General features: G+C 36.7%; 1 protein-coding gene across 1 annotated transcript; it reads left to right on the top strand.

Annotated features, from left to right (window-relative positions):
• Positions 1-6,275: 6,275 nt before the first annotated feature.
• Positions 6,276-20,880, top strand: LOC116139144 (ubiquitin carboxyl-terminal hydrolase 16-like). The gene is made up of 12 exons (XM_031424813.1): positions 6,276-6,622; positions 7,602-8,967; positions 9,067-9,155; positions 9,479-9,564; positions 10,157-10,319; positions 10,427-10,547; positions 10,714-10,871; positions 11,770-11,854; positions 11,937-12,149; positions 12,642-12,703; positions 12,789-13,279; positions 20,661-20,880. The coding sequence occupies exons 1-12, from the start codon at positions 6,342-6,344 to the stop codon at positions 20,777-20,779; spliced, it is 3,234 nt and encodes a 1,077-aa protein (XP_031280673.1). The 5' UTR covers positions 6,276-6,341; the 3' UTR covers positions 20,780-20,880.
• Positions 20,881-22,008: the final 1,128 nt, after the last annotated feature.

The following is a 22,008-nucleotide window of genomic DNA, read 5'->3' as shown; positions in this document are numbered from 1 at the left end:
AAAGGCAATGGAAATTTTTTTTTTTTAAATATTAGGAACCCATTAATTTTCTTTATTGTTTAGGTGCTATATTTGATCCTATAATTAAATTAGCAAGTTTAGAAAATGGTTTTGACAATTTATGTGAAAATTTACAAACCGAAGTATATGCCAATCAAATATGAGAGGTAAAAAATAGACTTTTCGAATTATATTTCCAATATGAAAACAGGTATGGGAACCCGCAAAGAGGTGAAACATCCAGGGAAGTTGCATCAGAAGAAACAAATGAAGACTTCTACTCTTGGGGTGCACTGAATAGGCCGAAGAGGACCCAAATCCAAAACACAGCCTCCTCTTCAGAAGCTCCACCAACAACAACTAATGTACTGTCTTCCATACAGTCGCAGAGTAATGAGCTTCAACAATATTTGGCAACCCCTAAAATGCTACCAGTAGATCCACAACAGAGAGCCAACATTGATCTCTTAGACTATTGGAGAGCCAAAAAATGTATTTTTTCGGTATTATCAAGACTTGCCTTGGATGTTTTCGCTGTTCCTGTCTCATCCGAACAAACATTTAGTGTAAGTGGAAGAATTTTAAATGAAAGGAGGACTAAACTTTCTCCAAAAATGATTGAAGTCCTCACATATCTTCGAGACTGGGAACAGTCGCACCATCAAGATCAATACGAGGTTGTCGACGATACTTTAATATAATCATTTCAATTTTGTAATATAGATGATACGGATGAGGGAGATCCTAGTGAACCACCCCCAAATTAGTTATTTTGTAAAATGTAATTTGTAAATTAATTGTCAATTATTGCACTCTTTTTTCTTTACCAAGTTTTTCTCCCATTGGATTTTTCTTGGTGAGGTTTTTAACGAGGTAATTATTGTTGTAATTACTTATTTTATTTTTGATAAATGAATAAGTCTAATTTTTCTTATATTACAATTTTATTGTGTTAAAATTGAATTAATATTTAAAATGTTAACAAAAAAAAAATTAATTTAATTGAATTATTGATATTTGAAAAGTTAACTAAAAACAATTACATTTATAATTTATTCATTTATAATTGTTAATTATCAATTTGAAAAGTTAAATAAATAAAAAAAAATAAAAAAAAAATAGGGCTAACCCGGCCCAGCCCGCCGCCTAACCCGACGGGTCAGGGTTGGCGGGCCGGGCTGGGCCAGCCATTTTCTCCAAAATGGCGGGTCTAACCCGACCTGCCTTTGTTGGCGGGCGGGTTAGGACCGACTCGCCAAATTTTGTAACCCGCTGTGGGCTAGACAGGTTACTTTTCCACCTCTAGTATTGTCTATATTTACAATTTAATTTATGACAAAAAAAAAATTATAAAAAAAAAAAGGGAAAACCGGTTCAAAACCGGTTAACCGTTTTTTTTAAACCGATTTTCCCTAAAACCGGTTCAGTTTCGGTTAAGGAATTTTTCCGAACCGAAAATCTGGTTCGGTTTATAAAAGCGGTTAACCGGTTCGGTTAACAGCTTTTGAACACCCCTAGTTAGGGCAGTGGGTGCACGTCAGACCAGCTAGAAGCTAGAGTGATTCCACGTGTCTAATCATTGCACCAAATCGCGTAAATCACTCTAGAAGGTGGGCAATGAGACATAAAGAAGGATTTATACGAATAATCCCATAAACTCACAAATTTAGTAATCATAACCTTAATCCATCCTACTATAAATTGAGAGCTCCTCTCTCATTTAAGGGATTAACTAATCTCTCTAAAGAAAATATAACATTGTATAATCATTTGTAAGTCAGTCCGCTGAACGCGACCTGACCACTATCATTAATACAAAATCAGTGGATGTAGGATTTGCTTCCTCAGCATTTGAACCACTTTAAACGTTGTCCTCCATTGTTTTTACTCTCACTCTTTCATCCACGTGTGTCTTCTAGGCCAGCTCAGCATTTCACACGTGCATTTGGTTGGTGTCAAAATCACGCATCAACAGTTTCAATTTGGTGTGATTTTTAGTGTGAAATATTATTGCGATCTCCAATCCATTGCACCTAATATTATATTAAAAAAATATTTTTTAGAATATTTTTTTTCTTTCTTTTATTATAATAACCAACAATTAATCTATTTCAACATTATTTTTGTATATATTAATTAAAGATTGAGAATGATATTTTTATTAAATAATAATTACTTCGAAAATTATACTAATTTAATAAAATTAAGTATTTATTTAATCAAATAAACATTACATTTAATATAGAAAAACATTATTTTAATTTATGCCAACAACAAGGTAAGGGATCTGAAAGTAACTCTAGTTCTTTCCAATATTTTGATGATCTTAGAAGATCCGAAATTAATCTATTGAAACATTAAATTGTTATTTTAGTTTATGTTGTATTTTCTTTTAATTTTAGTATTTTTAAATTAGTGTTAATTTTTTTTGAGTTATTATAGTTTAATATTTGCATTGAATAAAGTTTTGTTTTTAATTTTTTAAATTATATCATTATTATGAATTTATTATTATAAATATTAACATAAATAATAATCAAATTAATTTAAATACAAATAAATAAAAAATTCACTGTATAAGCAATGCCACGCTAATTTGGTATGGATGAACAGTACCACGCCAAATTTGGTGTGATACTGTTCATTCACACCAAATTGGTGCAGAAAATAGCGTTTCATTGGAGCACTTCTTTCACGCTATTTTGGGCGTGGGTTGGAGATGCCCTTTGGGCTAGTCAACAGCCAACACTATAATAGTATATTTGCTTGCGATTCTGAACAATTAATATTTAAACTTGATTATTTGCAAATTATTTTCTAATTACTAATAAATTACAAGTTTACAATTATTTATTCAAAAATGCTTGCGATTCTGAACAATTAAACACAATTTCAGCCCTCGGTCATTTTGTCAGTGTATCAAGTTTAAAGCAGCTTCTTATGAGCGTAATAAAAACAGTATTTAACGATAGACGTACATGCCTTAATACTTCCTCGTCATCTCTATTAATTGACTGATGGAGAAATTAAAGGTAGAGCTGTTTAAAGTTTGAATTGCAATGTTGTAGCCAGGAAAGTCAAGTGAAAATTAAAGTGCAGAGTTCTAGGGTTCTAGCTGGTTTCAATTTCACTGAAAAGTGAAAACATAATTAGTGAGATGGTGGGGACATACAGGTCCACCGTTAATAAATCATCAAATTAACTCACACGGCCGGCCACAAAATTGAACAGTGAGATTTAACAAAACTAAACAATTTTTGGGTTGCTAAAAGGGTGCTGTCAACTTTAGCGTACAAAGATTAGTTGAGGTCTCAAGAAACTGGTTCAGATATCTATGGGCAAGTTTAGTTTATTATTTTAGATAGGGCATTGAGAATAATATTGGATAGTTAAATAGGAGAGTATTACGAGATAAAATTTAATTTTTTTAAAAAAAAAACCTTTTAGGTTTGCCTATTTACCTAAACACCTCAATATATAAAATTTTTATAAAATAACAAAAACACCCCCACCACCTGCAGTGTCAGATTCCGGCCACTACCGTCAGAATCTGGCTAAAAAATTGTGTTACGACATAGACCGGTTGGATTTGTGTCGTAATGCGTTGATATGACATTTTCCGGTCAGATCCAGACGACCGCAAAAGTCCATCTTTGGCCATCAGCGACGGCCAAAGATATGGCCGTCGTTGTCGGTCAACGACGGTCAGATCTGGTTGGAAATGGCCAGATCGATGAATTATCAACATTTTTCGGTCATGGTGTAGGCCCTTGTAACAGATTCCAGCTACCACCGATGGTGGTTGTCGGAATTTAGCAACTATGGGTTTAGGGGGTGTTTTTGTTACTTTTTAAACTTTTTTTCTGTGGTTATTTATGAAATTAATAAACTTAAGGGGTTTAAAAATAATTAAAAAATATACTAATATTTCTCAAATAATGTGCCAAACAATATTTGGAGAATATGATTGAGAATATAGGTAGAAATATTGAACCAAACGCACCCTATGATTATAAAAAAAAAAATTAAATAATTTTTGTTTATTTTGAGATCATTGGGTTGTTCAGGTCAGCTTGCGTGTACCTCAACTAATCTTTTGGGATCCTAAAATTGTCAACCGGGGAAGAGTCACAGTGATTACCCCTATTAGTGATAGAAGGGACTCAAACTCATGATTCTTTTTACTCTTTTATCATCAAATCATCTAGTAGTGGTAAAATTTAACAAAATTAACTCACGTAGTTGGCCAAAAAATTGAACAGTGAGATTTAACAAAACTCAACAAAAAATTGTTTTTTTATTAGATCACCGAGGTATCTGGGCCAGTTTGCACATACCTCAATTAACCTTTTAGACCCTGAAACTGTCGATCGAATAATAGTCCTAGTGATTATCTCTATTAATGTCTCAAAAAACTCAAACTCAGGAGTTTATGAAATTTTCTTTTGCTCTTTTACCATCAAGCCACCCAATGATGACTAAACTTAACAAAGTTAACTCCCACAGTCAGCCAAAAAATTGAACGATGAGATATAACAAAACTCAACAAAATTAAAAGAATAATGAAATGGTAGTGTTTGTATGAATGGTTTAGTTGGGACTAAGAATAATAAGACTTATTTCATAATACAACTTGGTGTAAAAGCGTTCAACTATGAAATCAACAATCAAGTTAAATTAACGATGAAGATTTCATTTCAAGCGTGAGATACAAAAAAGTTAGGGACAAAAATGTTTGGCCGTAACCAATTCTTCCTACGCACACCAATAACTGTTGTCTTCATTCACCATTAAGCTTGCTTTTACTTGAAACAATATATCTATTCAGAAACCTCACACAGTAAATGTTCCATTATACTTCTCGAAGCTTCCAAAAAAATAATTTAAGAAATGTTTGGTGGCAAATTACTTGTAGGTGTGGGCCAAATACACGACGATGCATAAGACGAGCATGTGACAACATGTTGAGATTATAAATTTATAATGCGGTCGCCTCACTTTTAGTACAAAATCACATGTCAATACAGTAGAGAATTAGCCCATTCAGGTACCAAACGTACTAATTCAGCGATTAAACACGAGCCTTGTTAAACTGTTACTAGTAGACCTAAAATTTCAATGCAACACATCGTGCGCTGAAAATGGCATCAAAATAGGCGTGATGTGGTTGTTCCAACTTCCAACTTATAAAATGAAATGTAAAACAAGTAATTGGAAAATTTTTAGAAATTGTTTGGTCCCGTCGAACTTAAGATTTATATAGTCAACATTAGTCATCCACGTTATTGCTTTATTTGCCGTATCACATAAATCCGCAAAAGAAAATATGCAGAGTTGATGGTGATTTTAGAAAAATCGTGAAATTGGACTATGACCCATTGACTCACCGACCCGTATATACTAATCCTATTTTTCTTAATATGATTATCTTGTCAAACTAAAATCTCACGGCATGTCGTTATCAAAAACATAAAAATGTCATAGCTTCTGGCCTTCTCTACCAATCAAAACATTGGAGGCAGCCAATTACTTATGGAATGGTTTAATTCTTCTACCTTTTAACCCAACACTACAATATAGATCATATACACAGAAAATGGTGAGTGAGGCATCATCGTCAATACCCTGCTCTCTCCACCAAATCAAGTAATCACAAACACATCTCCACCATCAAATTCCATCCTCCACCCCATCACATGCTACCATCATGCAACCCTCCAATCCAGTCTCTTTCACAGAAACGGCCACCAATAAAATAATAATAGAAGTGTAACTATATTTAGTCAATAATTAAATTAAGGAAACTGAACCGGAATTTTTTTAGTCCGGACCGGTGGGACCCGAGGGCCCGAATATTTGATGAGCAAAGAATTCACGCTTCTCGAAAACAAAATTCCTTTCTCTCTAACATGAATTTCTTTATTTAACATTTCTTTTTTAACGTACAGAAAATAAAAGTTTTCCGTATCAAATTGTATAATTAAAATCCGAAATGAGAAACTCCTCTCTATTATTTTTCCGCTCTACTTTCTCTCTCTATTTCTCTGAAAAACACAAGCCCTAAAATCTTGATCTGTAAACAAATTTTCCTTCGTTGAAAAATCATCGACTTCACTCACATTCATTTACTCAGAACCTCACTTAGTTTTTTTGACTCCACAAAAAATATCGACATTTTTTATTACGAAATCATTACCGTCGATTTGACCACCAACGGCTCTGATCATCCACACCAATCGCCGCATGCCCAACCGGTAGCAACAACAAGAAGTCAATCTATGTTTAGTGATGAGATTAGGCTTGATTGTTTCTCTGGATGCGTGGTATTAGGTACAGGATAAATGCATGTGAGCGGGGATCTTGGGTTTTCTAGCCTGGTCATTGTTGTTAGTTTGCTTTTTCCGGTGATCGGCCTTATTTTCCGCCGCAAATGGCGGCTTTCTATTGCCAGAAGGGAGGAGATCAAGAGGCTGGTGATTTTGGCCTCCGAGGAGGCCGCTAGAGCCGAGCTAGAGGCGACCCTCGGATACGGCGCCGTTTCAGTTCCGCAGTATCCTCAATGCGCTGTTTGTTTCTCTCCAACCACCACGCGCTGCGCCCAGTGCAAAGCGGTTCGTTACTGGTATGTTAATTACAGTTTAGAAACTGATTATCCTGTTTTAGTGTTGTGTTAATTAATTTTTAAAATTAATTCTGTGTTGGCGTATCGTTTAAATTTAAGATGCTATATGTATATGAGGGATCCTTGAGGCTTCTTTTCTCTAAAGGTTGCTTATAGCTTGTATAATAATTATTTTTGGGGATTTTGATGAATTATTATGAATTAAAATTTAATTCAATTAAAAATAAAAATAGGCGAAATGGTTTGAACAGAGTTTGTGATGAATCTGATTCTTTACGTCGGGCTTTTTACTCATATGAGTCATGTCTTGTGCTAGAGATACGAAATAGTAGGAAAAAGATTTATTAAAATGATACAGAAGGCTTCCAGGTACTCAGTTTATGATAGTCTATTCTAAAAAACACGAGGTAGACTAGGTAATAATCTTCCTACACAAAACTGTAACATGTTTATCCTACTGTATAGGATAAGTGATATATTTACCATTAGTACCTTTCATCTATATGATAGAGATATGAGTAAATTAAAGGTTCCATTGTTCAATATAAGGGTCTAGTTTGTTATGAAGAATAGCTGTTAGTTCTGGATGTGTTTTATTGGATAGCAATACTACATGTCTAGTTCTTTGTGCCTCAAATGGGTAGAAGGTGGTCCACTCGGTTGATTATTTGTTTGTGATTTAATGGAGGAAGTAGTTCTTGGAGACTCATGTTTCTTATGTAATTCTTGCTAGATAGTTTGATGTTTGGGGAGCTTCGTATTACTCAGTACTATATGCTGATTCTCTGTTTGTTGAAGCACAAAGCCTTATAATATTAGTTTGCTGTCGCTATTTTTGTTACATGCACCTACCATGAAAATAAACCAAGATTTTTGGTGCCAGTGACTGTCTAAGTCTCCTCATTCTTTTATTCTGCTCGTGGAATTCTTATAGTATTGTGTTTTCATGATATTTACTTCAGAATTTGAAATGTTTTAGTTCTGGTAAGTGCCAAATTATTCACTGGAGACAAGGCCATAAGGATGAGTGCCATCCTCCCAGCATCACTCAGGACAATAATGATGAAGGTGCCAATTCTATTGATCAGAAGTGGGCTGGCCAGGAGGAATGTGAACTCAATGATGATAGATTTAAGTTTGAAGCCAGACAGCCTCCAACATCAATTGGTATATCATCTGAAGAGTCTGCAATGTCTTATACCAGTACCCCTCCTGAAGTTCCACATGGGAAGAATGATGAAGTAAAAATCGAGCTTCATGCAGATGGGGAAGGAGCAAGTTCTACTAGTGAATATTCTGATTCTTCATTCTCTGGATTCTCTGCTTCCCATACCAGTAGTGAATCATCTGATGATGTTTCTGTCTGTGAGAGCATTAGTTCAAATGAGTCTGAGAAATTGGATGGACCTCTATCTGCTGGTATCTCTGTTGATATGCTTGAGACTGTTTCCAGTGTCAAGAATCTGGATCAGACCAAGCCATTATCCCCTAAATTTGCTAGTTTGGTCGATTCTGTCGATAATTACACTAATTTAAATAAATTAAGTAAGATTAAACCGGGTTGTAGTAGAGAGGGTCAGTGCACATCAACTAGTTCTTCAGGTTCAAGAATTAGTCGCATGCATGAGGGTTCAAATGCTGAAAGTTGCACAGTGTCTTCTGGTTTCTGGGGTAGAACTCTAGAGTCCACAATGGATGCCTGTGCTGATTCTTCTAGGTCCAATTCCCCTTCGTGTTCGTCGAATTTGTCCCCTTCCCCCTCATTGTCTGCCAGGGGCTTTGAGGTGAAGGGGATTGTATCAGATGATGCTCTTCTAGCAGCTTCGGGAAGGCCCAAAGATGGAGTAGCTAAAACTAGTAATGTCGATTTTCTAGAGGTCAGGAGCTCCCCATCCTTGAACTGCAAATCATCTAGTCTCACAGTAAATGGCACTAACGTTGCTTCACATACACCAAAGTCCCGGGAAGTAAAAGCTTCAGTATCTTTCTCTTCTCATGTTCCTCCATCATCTAGTGTTAGAAAAGATTCAACAAGTGTGGATGCTTCAAATATCAGTAGTTTGCAATCCTCTAGCTCTGAAAAGTCAAATACTGTGATTAATGACAATGGTGGTACTTCACATCGTGTTGAAGTGCATTCAGTTCCAAGTGTGAGATCCGGTAGAATCAACGATGTTCAGGCAAGCTCTCCTTTGTTCTCTCGGGTTGAGAGCTGCTTTTCAAATGATAAGAATGGAATAAAAACATCTCTATGGAAAGCTGTCGATCAGTTCAGAGGACCTAAATCTTCGAAGCAATATCCATACGGGGTTGGAAGTGAGACTGCTGGAAGATACAGTGACAAGGTTTTGATTGAATCTTGTGTTGTATTTTTGTGCCTTTTAGATTTTGCATTTGCAATGAATGCATATTGATTTTTTGTCGTTTTTGTTATGTTTCTACAGGGGCTATTCTCATATGAATTATTTGTCAAACTATATAATTGGAACAAGGTAGAACTACAGCCATGTGGCCTCATAAATTGTGGGAATAGGTAAGGCTAATGGTTCTTTCCCATGGATAAGTTAAGATGTCTGATGCATGGTTTATATTAGTTGTATATTTTTGGTGGTTCTATTCATTTCTTTTTTATTGGAAATGGAAATCGAAAATTCTATTCATATTAAAGCAATGTGGATGTTGTGTGTGGGGTTACTGTGGTGATTATTTTGAGTAGTTACATGGTGTTTTGTCTTGCATTATTTCTTTTAGTCAATTGACCTGACAAACCCATGTCCAATTATGTAGTACATCCTTTTGACCGTAAGTTGACGAGATTTCTCTTGCTTTTGTTAACTGCCAATATAATTTCTGCAGCTGTTACGCCAATGCTGTGCTTCAGTGCTTGACAGTTACTCCTCCTCTGACTGCTTACTTTCTTCAGGGACTCCATTCCAAAGAATGTACGTTAAGCTCATGACTTTTATCATTGTTTTAACTTGTTTCTAAATAGTATATTTTGCAGCGTTTGTACAGTGTGTAACTCTTCATAATTATTATCTATACCAGGTGCGAAGAAAGAATGGTGTTTCACCTGTGAGTTTGAAAATCTAATATTGAAAGCAAAAGAAGGAAAATCCCCTTTGTCTCCCATTGGGATATTATCACAACTNAGCAATGTGGATGTTGTGTGTGGGGTTACTGTGGTGATTATTTTGAGTAGTTACATGGTGTTTTGTCTTGCATTATTTCTTTTAGTCAATTGACCTGACAAACCCATGTCCAATTATGTAGTACATCCTTTTGACCGTAAGTTGACGAGATTTCTCTTGCTTTTGTTAACTGCCAATATAATTTCTGCAGCTGTTACGCCAATGCTGTGCTTCAGTGCTTGACAGTTACTCCTCCTCTGACTGCTTACTTTCTTCAGGGACTCCATTCCAAAGAATGTACGTTAAGCTCATGACTTTTATCATTGTTTTAACTTGTTTCTAAATAGTATATTTTGCAGCGTTTGTACAGTGTGTAACTCTTCATAATTATTATCTATACCAGGTGCGAAGAAAGAATGGTGTTTCACCTGTGAGTTTGAAAATCTAATATTGAAAGCAAAAGAAGGAAAATCCCCTTTGTCTCCCATTGGGATATTATCACAACTTCAAAGTATTGGAAGCCAACTTGGTAATGGGAGAGAGGAAGATGCTCATGAATTTCTAAGGTTAGTTGGGCTTTTATTTGTGAAACCAATTGTTGAATTTAGGTCTTTTCCATGTTCTTGTAATTTTATCTCCTGCTGAAAGGAATGCTTTTGGATATGTTTGACAGGTATGCTATTGATACAATGCAATCTGTTTGCCTTAAGGAAGCTAGGGTGAATGCTTCCGGCCCTTTGGAAGAGGAAACAACTCTCATAGGCCTTACATTTGGAGGCTACCTTCGATCGAAGGTATACTTTTTTAAGAAATTTTGTGTAAAAGTTTAGAGACCGAGCAGTTCTCATTCCTTGTCTCTATTCTAAGTTGTAATGCCTTGTTGCATCTAGCTGACTTATGCAAGGTAAATTCCATATTGGACTGTAAATGATGCATGTTCCGTATTATTCTTGTCTGCAGATAAAATGCATGAAATGCCAAGGCAAGTCGGAACGACAGGAAAGGATGATGGATCTTACTGTTGAGATAGAAGGGGATATAAGAAGCCTAGAAGAGGCTCTTCAACGATTTTCCGGTACAGAGATTCTGGATGGGGAAAATAAGTACCAATGTGGAAGGTTAGTCAGCTTTACTTTTTTTTGTATGAACTTGCAAGAAAATTGGGTTTGTTGGAACTTCTGTCACTTGTAGTCATAATCAACCTAGCACAGATAATTTGGTTTTGACTTGCTGATTTAATTTGACTATTTGGGACCTGATGTGTGCATTATTCTGCAAAGAGTTTATGATTTAGCTAAAGCCTACTAAATTGTTTTGCTGTGTCGTGGCCTTTCAAAGTACTAGATTTGTCAAAATTTCTTTCAGATTTGTGGACTCGGACCAAATGCTTATATATCTGATGTAGCTGTTATTCATGATGATTGGAAAACAAATATCTTCTTTGGAACCAAAGGCTCGATATCCGACAAGTCTCATTGCGATTTGCTTTCATCTGTGGCTAGGATTTTATTATTCTCTTAGGGTTTTGAGTATTATATAATAGTTATAATTTTTCCCTGTGATTCAGTAAAATTTAGAGTATTGCCAAGTGGAAGATTGGCTAGGCACTTACCCCTAGAGTCACCCATTTCTTATCCGGCTACCATCCTTTTTATTCACTTCCTGTCTTTATTGTTCTTGTTAGATCTCATTCTTAGCAAATTGATTCTCTTTCTGTGGACTTCACTCTGATCTGATAACTTTGCGACGAGATTTTTATTTTTTCAAATTTAGTTCTAACTGTTAAATCATTATAAGTGGACATAGCCAATGGATTTTCTTTTTTCTTTTTCCGGGAAGCCACTTTCTGTGTGTCGTTCTTCTGTTTGTTGTGCTTGAGGAGAGGATTGCATGGGTGTTTCTTTCACAAAATTCAGCATGGTCGTCTGTTTGAGGAAACATTTTTCCAACATGCTTTTGTGTGGTTGCTTTCAGATGTTTCATTTTGCTCACTTTTGCGCTACTATTTTTGATCAGATGCAAATCCTATGAAAAGGCCAAGAAGAAGTTGACAATACTGGAAGCTCCTAATATTCTTACAATTGCATTAAAGCGATTTCAGGTAATCTTTTTAGTCAACAATGATACTTTACTCTGCTGTTTACAGATTCTTATTGATTTCTTGATCCTGCATCGTCTTACAGTCTGGTAAATTTGGCAAGCTCAATAAATCTATTCAGTTCCCAGAAATACTGAACCTGGCACCATATATGAGTGGAACAAGTGATAAGTCACCTATATATAGGCTTTATGGAGTTGTGGTTCACTTGGATATTATGAATGCTGCGTTTTCTGGACATTATGTGTGCTATGTAAAAAGTAGCCAAAACAAGTGGTTCAAGATTGATGACAGCATGGTATGTTCAACTGTTGTTTGTTATTTTATCCTTCTGCTATCACTTTTTGTATTTGCATGTATCCAAACTTTATGCTTTCTTCTTCGCAAAGCCTGGCTTTGCTGAGTCCATATGTTTGAATTCATGAATTCATATTTCTTATAAAAAAGAAAAGAAAAATTTCTTAATCTTCTTTAGAACATTGCTCTTCCCAAATCCTCTTCCGTCCCTCATTTAAGTGTTTGCTGTATGGACAATTTAAAAAACTTGGGCCTAATTTTAATGATACCTGTAAAAATGCATCTTATTATTATTGATTTTTGTTGCCCTTTCCTGGAATGAAATGAAACTAATTAGATGCTCTACAAAACTAAAGAAGTACAGGAATTTTAAGCAAGTATATATGACTATGATCTTGTGTGTGTTTTCTAAAACGCTATTGTGCAATACTGAAAGCATTGGAGTCAATCCATTCACAGAATTTTAACTTTTTTATTGATCTTAATTGGATAGGTAACACCTGTGGAACGCGAAAAGGTGCTAGCAAAGGGGGCATATATGCTCCTTTATGCAAGGTAAGTGATCTTAGAAATAGTTTTGTTTAGATGAAGATTAAGATTTCTGTAACTTTGTGTATCTGACTGGGCAATTGTCCTACAGGTGCTCTCCTAGGGCTCCTAGATTGATTAGGAACAGAATAATTTCACATGATCCAAAAAATAAAGTGATTCCTTCCTGGGTAACTGGAAAGACTACTGCATCGAATTTAAAATCCCCTTCCACACACTCTAGTGTTGTTCAATTTTACCCCAGCTCAATTCCTCCTGATGGTCCAGCTGGCATTGAATCTTTTTATTCAAGATACCACCAACTGCAAAAGATCTTAGAAGAAGATTCCAGTGACAGTTCATCTCTTATTAGCAGCAATTCTGATGAAGGTTCCTGCAGCACTGATAGCACTCGGGACTCTTCCAGCACAGATGACATTTCTGATTATATATTTGGGGATTCAGGATGTGGCTGGAACAGCCCATGGAGGAATTCTTCTGATTCTGACACCTCCTCATTGTCCTCTTCCTCACCCTTGGCCACGAGGCATTCAGCCTTTTCCAACTCAGACCAAGCTGATTACACAGGATCTGGCATGGAAGGTGTGTGACCATGTTGAATTTAGGTCTTTTCCATGTTCTTGTAATTTTATCTCCTGCTGAAAGGAATGCTTTTGGATATGTTTGACAGGTATGCTATTTGATCAGCAATCGTTTGCCTTAAGGAAGCTAGGTGAATGCTTCCGGCCCTTTGGAAGAGGAAACAACTCTCATAGGCCTTACATTTGGAGCTACCTTCGTCGAAGGTATACTTTTAAAGAAATTTTGTGTAAAAGTTTAGAGACGGAGCAGTTCTCATTCCTTGTCTCATTTAAGTTGTAATGCCTTGTTGCATCTAGCTGACTTATGCAAGGTAAATTCCATATTGGACTGTAAATGATGCATGTTCTGTATTATTCTTGTCTGCAGATAAAATGCATGAAATGCCAAGGCAAGTCGGAACGCACAGGAAAGGATGATGGATCTTACTGTTGAGATGGAAGGGGATATAGGAAGCTATAATGGGGAGCTTCGTATTACTCAGTACTATATGCTGATTCTCTGTTTGTTGAAGCACAAAGCCTTATAATATTAGTTTGCTGTCGCTATTTTTGTTACATGCACCTACCATGAAAATAAACCAAGATTTTTGGTGCCAGTGACTGTCTAAGTCTCCTCATTCTTTTATTCTGCTCGTGGAATTCTTATAGTATTGTGTTTTCATGATATTTACTTCAGAATTTGAAATGTTTTAGTTCTGGTAAGTGCCAAATTATTCACTGGAGACAAGGCCATAAGGATGAGTGCCATCCTCCCAGCATCACTCAGGACAATAATGATGAAGGTGCCAATTCTATTGATCAGAAGTGGGCTGGCCAGGAGGAATGTGAACTCAATGATGATAGATTTAAGTTTGAAGCCAGACAGCCTCCAACATCAATTGGTATATCATCTGAAGAGTCTGCAATGTCTTATACCAGTACCCCTCCTGAAGTTCCACATGGGAAGAATGATGAAGTAAAAATCGAGCTTCATGCAGATGGGGAAGGAGCAAGTTCTACTAGTGAATATTCTGATTCTTCATTCTCTGGATTCTCTGCTTCCCATACCAGTAGTGAATCATCTGATGATGTTTCTGTCTGTGAGAGCATTAGTTCAAATGAGTCTGAGAAATTGGATGGACCTCTATCTGCTGGTATCTCTGTTGATATGCTTGAGACTGTTTCCAGTGTCAAGAATCTGGATCAGACCAAGCCATTATCCCCTAAATTTGCTAGTTTGGTCGATTCTGTCGATAATTACACTAATTTAAATAAATTAAGTAAGATTAAACCGGGTTGTAGTAGAGAGGGTCAGTGCACATCAACTAGTTCTTCAGGTTCAAGAATTAGTCGCATGCATGAGGGTTCAAATGCTGAAAGTTGCACAGTGTCTTCTGGTTTCTGGGGTAGAACTCTAGAGTCCACAATGGATGCCTGTGCTGATTCTTCTAGGTCCAATTCCCCTTCGTGTTCGTCGAATTTGTCCCCTTCCCCCTCATTGTCTGCCAGGGGCTTTGAGGTGAAGGGGATTGTATCAGATGATGCTCTTCTAGCAGCTTCGGGAAGGCCCAAAGATGGAGTAGCTAAAACTAGTAATGTCGATTTTCTAGAGGTCAGGAGCTCCCCATCCTTGAACTGCAAATCATCTAGTCTCACAGTAAATGGCACTAACGTTGCTTCACATACACCAAAGTCCCGGGAAGTAAAAGCTTCAGTATCTTTCTCTTCTCATGTTCCTCCATCATCTAGTGTTAGAAAAGATTCAACAAGTGTGGATGCTTCAAATATCAGTAGTTTGCAATCCTCTAGCTCTGAAAAGTCAAATACTGTGATTAATGACAATGGTGGTACTTCACATCGTGTTGAAGTGCATTCAGTTCCAAGTGTGAGATCCGGTAGAATCAACGATGTTCAGGCAAGCTCTCCTTTGTTCTCTCGGGTTGAGAGCTGCTTTTCAAATGATAAGAATGGAATAAAAACATCTCTATGGAAAGCTGTCGATCAGTTCAGAGGACCTAAATCTTCGAAGCAATATCCATACGGGGTTGGAAGTGAGACTGCTGGAAGATACAGTGACAAGGTTTTGATTGAATCTTGTGTTGTATTTTTGTGCCTTTTAGATTTTGCATTTGCAATGAATGCATATTGATTTTTTGTCGTTTTTGTTATGTTTCTACAGGGGCTATTCTCATATGAATTATTTGTCAAACTATATAATTGGAACAAGGTAGAACTACAGCCATGTGGCCTCATAAATTGTGGGAATAGGTAAGGCTAATGGTTCTTTCCCATGGATAAGTTAAGATGTCTGATGCATGGTTTATATTAGTTGTATATTTTTGGTGGTTCTATTCATTTCTTTTTTATTGGAAATGGAAATCGAAAATTCTATTCATATTAAAGCAATGTGGATGTTGTGTGTGGGGTTACTGTGGTGATTATTTTGAGTAGTTACATGGTGTTTTGTCTTGCATTATTTCTTTTAGTCAATTGACCTGACAAACCCATGTCCAATTATGTAGTACATCCTTTTGACCGTAAGTTGACGAGATTTCTCTTGCTTTTGTTAACTGCCAATATAATTTCTGCAGCTGTTACGCCAATGCTGTGCTTCAGTGCTTGACAGTTACTCCTCCTCTGACTGCTTACTTTCTTCAGGGACTCCATTCCAAAGAATGTACGTTAAGCTCATGACTTTTATCATTGTTTTAACTTGTTTCTAAATAGTATATTTTGCAGCGTTTGTACAGTGTGTAACTCTTCATAATTATTATCTATACCAGGTGCGAAGAAAGAATGGTGTTTCACCTGTGAGTTTGAAAATCTAATATTGAAAGCAAAAGAAGGAAAATCCCCTTTGTCTCCCATTGGGATATTATCACAACTTCAAAGTATTGGAAGCCAACTTGGTAATGGGAGAGAGGAAGATGCTCATGAATTTCTAAGGTTAGTTGGGCTTTTATTTGTGAAACCAATTGTTGAATTTAGGTCTTTTCCATGTTCTTGTAATTTTATCTCCTGCTGAAAGGAATGCTTTTGGATATGTTTGACAGGTATGCTATTGATACAATGCAATCTGTTTGCCTTAAGGAAGCTAGGGTGAATGCTTCCGGCCCTTTGGAAGAGGAAACAACTCTCATAGGCCTTACATTTGGAGGCTACCTTCGATCGAAGGTATACTTTTTTAAGAAATTTTGTGTAAAAGTTTAGAGACCGAGCAGTTCTCATTCCTTGTCTCTATTCTAAGTTGTAATGCCTTGTTGCATCTAGCTGACTTATGCAAGGTAAATTCCATATTGGACTGTAAATGATGCATGTTCCGTATTATTCTTGTCTGCAGATAAAATGCATGAAATGCCAAGGCAAGTCGGAACGACAGGAAAGGATGATGGATCTTACTGTTGAGATAGAAGGGGATATAAGAAGCCTAGAAGAGGCTCTTCAACGATTTTCCGGTACAGAGATTCTGGATGGGGAAAATAAGTACCAATGTGGAAGGTTAGTCAGCTTTACTTTTTTTTGTATGAACTTGCAAGAAAATTGGGTTTGTTGGAACTTCTGTCACTTGTAGTCATAATCAACCTAGCACAGATAATTTGGTTTTGACTTGCTGATTTAATTTGACTATTTGGGACCTGATGTGTGCATTATTCTGCAAAGAGTTTATGATTTAGCTAAAGCCTACTAAATTGTTTTGCTGTGTCGTGGCCTTTCAAAGTACTAGATTTGTCAAAATTTCTTTCAGATTTGTGGACTCGGACCAAATGCTTATATATCTGATGTAGCTGTTATTCATGATGATTGGAAAACAAATATCTTCTTTGGAACCAAAGGCTCGATATCCGACAAGTCTCATTGCGATTTGCTTTCATCTGTGGCTAGGATTTTATTATTCTCTTAGGGTTTTGAGTATTATATAATAGTTATAATTTTTCCCTGTGATTCAGTAAAATTTAGAGTATTGCCAAGTGGAAGATTGGCTAGGCACTTACCCCTAGAGTCACCCATTTCTTATCCGGCTACCATCCTTTTTATTCACTTCCTGTCTTTATTGTTCTTGTTAGATCTCATTCTTAGCAAATTGATTCTCTTTCTGTGGACTTCACTCTGATCTGATAACTTTGCGACGAGATTTTTATTTTTTCAAATTTAGTTCTAACTGTTAAATCATTATAAGTGGACATAGCCAATGGATTTTCTTTTTTCTTTTTCCGGGAAGCCACTTTCTGTGTGTCGTTCTTCTGTTTGTTGTGCTTGAGGAGAGGATTGCATGGGTGTTTCTTTCACAAAATTCAGCATGGTCGTCTGTTTGAGGAAACATTTTTCCAACATGCTTTTGTGTGGTTGCTTTCAGATGTTTCATTTTGCTCACTTTTGCGCTACTATTTTTGATCAGATGCAAATCCTATGAAAAGGCCAAGAAGAAGTTGACAATACTGGAAGCTCCTNTGGGCTTTTATTTGTGAAACCAATTGTTGAATTTAGGTCTTTTCCATGTTCTTGTAATTTTATCTCCTGCTGAAAGGAATGCTTTTGGATATGTTTGACAGGTATGCTATTGATACAATGCAATCTGTTTGCCTTAAGGAAGCTAGGGTGAATGCTTCCGGCCCTTTGGAAGAGGAAACAACTCTCATAGGCCTTACATTTGGAGGCTACCTTCGATCGAAGGTATACTTTTTTAAGAAATTTTGTGTAAAAGTTTAGAGACCGAGCAGTTCTCATTCCTTGTCTCTATTCTAAGTTGTAATGCCTTGTTGCATCTAGCTGACTTATGCAAGGTAAATTCCATATTGGACTGTAAATGATGCATGTTCCGTATTATTCTTGTCTGCAGATAAAATGCATGAAATGCCAAGGCAAGTCGGAACGACAGGAAAGGATGATGGATCTTACTGTTGAGATAGAAGGGGATATAAGAAGCCTAGAAGAGGCTCTTCAACGATTTTCCGGTACAGAGATTCTGGATGGGGAAAATAAGTACCAATGTGGAAGGTTAGTCAGCTTTACTTTTTTTTGTATGAACTTGCAAGAAAATTGGGTTTGTTGGAACTTCTGTCACTTGTAGTCATAATCAACCTAGCACAGATAATTTGGTTTTGACTTGCTGATTTAATTTGACTATTTGGGACCTGATGTGTGCATTATTCTGCAAAGAGTTTATGATTTAGCTAAAGCCTACTAAATTGTTTTGCTGTGTCGTGGCCTTTCAAAGTACTAGATTTGTCAAAATTTCTTTCAGATTTGTGGACTCGGACCAAATGCTTATATATCTGATGTAGCTGTTATTCATGATGATTGGAAAACAAATATCTTCTTTGGAACCAAAGGCTCGATATCCGACAAGTCTCATTGCGATTTGCTTTCATCTGTGGCTAGGATTTTATTATTCTCTTAGGGTTTTGAGTATTATATAATAGTTATAATTTTTCCCTGTGATTCAGTAAAATTTAGAGTATTGCCAAGTGGAAGATTGGCTAGGCACTTACCCCTAGAGTCACCCATTTCTTATCCGGCTACCATCCTTTTTATTCACTTCCTGTCTTTATTGTTCTTGTTAGATCTCATTCTTAGCAAATTGATTCTCTTTCTGTGGACTTCACTCTGATCTGATAACTTTGCGACGAGATTTTTATTTTTTCAAATTTAGTTCTAACTGTTAAATCATTATAAGTGGACATAGCCAATGGATTTTCTTTTTTCTTTTTCCGGGAAGCCACTTTCTGTGTGTCGTTCTTCTGTTTGTTGTGCTTGAGGAGAGGATTGCATGGGTGTTTCTTTCACAAAATTCAGCATGGTCGTCTGTTTGAGGAAACATTTTTCCAACATGCTTTTGTGTGGTTGCTTTCAGATGTTTCATTTTGCTCACTTTTGCGCTACTATTTTTGATCAGATGCAAATCCTATGAAAAGGCCAAGAAGAAGTTGACAATACTGGAAGCTCCTAATATTCTTACAATTGCATTAAAGCGATTTCAGGTAATCTTTTTAGTCAACAATGATACTTTACTCTGCTGTTTACAGATTCTTATTGATTTCTTGATCCTGCATCGTCTTACAGTCTGGTAAATTTGGCAAGCTCAATAAATCTATTCAGTTCCCAGAAATACTGAACCTGGCACCATATATGAGTGGAACAAGTGATAAGTCACCTATATATAGGCTTTATGGAGTTGTGGTTCACTTGGATATTATGAATGCTGCGTTTTCTGGACATTATGTGTGCTATGTAAAAAGTAGCCAAAACAAGTGGTTCAAGATTGATGACAGCATGGTATGTTCAACTGTTGTTTGTTATTTTATCCTTCTGCTATCACTTTTTGTATTTGCATGTATCCAAACTTTATGCTTTCTTCTTCGCAAAGCCTGGCTTTGCTGAGTCCATATGTTTGAATTCATGAATTCATATTTCTTATAAAAAAGAAAAGAAAAATTTCTTAATCTTCTTTAGAACATTGCTCTTCCCAAATCCTCTTCCGTCCCTCATTTAAGTGTTTGCTGTATGGACAATTTAAAAAACTTGGGCCTAATTTTAATGATACCTGTAAAAATGCATCTTATTATTATTGATTTTTGTTGCCCTTTCCTGGAATGAAATGAAACTAATTAGATGCTCTACAAAACTAAAGAAGTACAGGAATTTTAAGCAAGTATATATGACTATGATCTTGTGTGTGTTTTCTAAAACGCTATTGTGCAATACTGAAAGCATTGGAGTCAATCCATTCACAGAATTTTAACTTTTTTATTGATCTTAATTGGATAGGTAACACCTGTGGAACGCGAAAAGGTGCTAGCAAAGGGGGCATATATGCTCCTTTATGCAAGGTAAGTGATCTTAGAAATAGTTTTGTTTAGATGAAGATTAAGATTTCTGTAACTTTGTGTATCTGACTGGGCAATTGTCCTACAGGTGCTCTCCTAGGGCTCCTAGATTGATTAGGAACAGAATAATTTCACATGATCCAAAAAATAAAGTGATTCCTTCCTGGGTAACTGGAAAGACTACTGCATCGAATTTAAAATCCCCTTCCACACACTCTAGTGTTGTTCAATTTTACCCCAGCTCAATTCCTCCTGATGGTCCAGCTGGCATTGAATCTTTTTATTCAAGATACCACCAACTGCAAAAGATCTTAGAAGAAGATTCCAGTGACAGTTCATCTCTTATTAGCAGCAATTCTGATGAAGGTTCCTGCAGCACTGATAGCACTCGGGACTCTTCCAGCACAGATGACATTTCTGATTATATATTTGGGGATTCAGGATGTGGCTGGAACAGCCCATGGAGGAATTCTTCTGATTCTGACACCTCCTCATTGTCCTCTTCCTCACCCTTGGCCACGAGGCATTCAGCCTTTTCCAACTCAGACCAAGCTGATTACACAGGATCTGGCATGGAAGGTGTTGGTCATAGTAGGAGTAACAAGCAGGGGCATTTGGAAGGTAGGGGAAATATATCGATTTTGCATTACGACAGAACTAAACAGTGTAGAAAGTTAGCTAGTAGTAGTTGTAGGTGACTGACTCAAAGAGCTTAGGATGGGTTAGCCCTTTAAAGGATGTAAAATCTGGGGTAAATTTTAGAAAAACAAGTAAGGGAAGTACAGATTAAGCCATTATATTTAAAAAGGGGGGGTAAATAAGAATCAGGGAGAGGCTGTATGTAATGTACTCTTGTAGCTGGCTTTGTTTAAAGAATCAGCTATCACCATTTTGTCCATGTCTTTCCCTTTTAATAATGTGATATAGAAAGCTTTACATAAAGAGTGTACAGTTGGAAAGGGAGCTCCCATGGTGGAGACCCTGAAGGAGTGTAAATCTAGTAACTCTTCGTTATCTTCACCAAGGAATGAATAAAACTTTTACTATTTTAGATTTACTCGCATTTGCTTTTCTCTAAAAATAGGTTGGGTTTGTTTTTGAATAAGCAGGTGATGTTGGCCCTTGACCTCTACTGTGACCTGCAAAAGTTTAATTAATGTCCCTTTATATCTGTTTTTACAAGTATTTCACTAACTCTAATGAAATAGTCCCAGTGCCATCTCGTCTCCTAAATAAAGTTGCCAATTATAGTAACAAAATTATGAAAGAAAAGAGAAAAGAATATGAAGCGTAGAAATTGATGGAAGACAGGTCCAACCACCACCGAACTGAAACGACACACACGACAGCCGTCTCATATCGTTTGGCTCCCCATATGCCTTTATTAAGGTCTGCAATCTGCATACATAGATGTTGTTTGACTTTGCAGTTTCCCTGGAGCCCCTTAAATTGACATTTGACAGCCTTCCCCATTTCAACCCATTGGACAATCGATGCCGTACACGTTTACGTTATAATCATTCCTATCTTTGACAAACGCCACCTCGCATGTATATCGCCACCGTTTCTAACATTGCCGGTGTCAGCCACTCAGCTTAGCATCTTTAATAGGAAACTAACATATTGTATATATTTNAAGCGTAGAAATTGATGGAAGACAGGTCCAACCACCACCGAACTGAAACGACACACACGACAGCCGTCTCATATCGTTTGGCTCCCCATATGCCTTTATTAAGGTCTGCAATCTGCATACATAGATGTTGTTTGACTTTGCAGTTTCCCTGGAGCCCCTTAAATTGACATTTGACAGCCCTCTCCACTTCAACCCATTGGACAATCGATGCCGTACACGTTTACGTTATAATCATTCCTATCTTTGACAAACGCCACCTCGCATGTATATCGCCACCGTTTCTAACATTGC

Source organism: Pistacia vera, unplaced genomic scaffold (assembly GCF_008641045.1).
Source record: "Pistacia vera cultivar Batoury unplaced genomic scaffold, PisVer_v2 Contig347, whole genome shotgun sequence".
Lineage (NCBI taxonomy): Eukaryota > Viridiplantae > Streptophyta > Magnoliopsida > Sapindales > Anacardiaceae > Pistacia > Pistacia vera.
Note: the sequence above shows the minus strand (reverse complement) of the source record. Positions and strands in the feature narration are given on the sequence as shown.

What these genes read in the sequence shown, in the direction of transcription:
- LOC116139144 (XM_031424813.1), top strand. Translation starts at nt 6,342, where the DNA reads ATGCATGTGAGCGGGGATCTTGGGTTTTCTAGCCTGGTCATTGTTGTT. An exon ending in CTCATAAATTGTGGGAATAG is followed by an intron (nt 9,156 to 9,478) that starts GTAAGGCTAATG and finishes TAATTTCTGCAG; the next exon opens with CTGTTACGCCAATGCTGTGC. An exon ending in AATAAGTACCAATGTGGAAG is followed by an intron (nt 10,872 to 11,769) that starts GTTAGTCAGCTT and finishes ATTTTTGATCAG; the next exon opens with ATGCAAATCCTATGAAAAGG.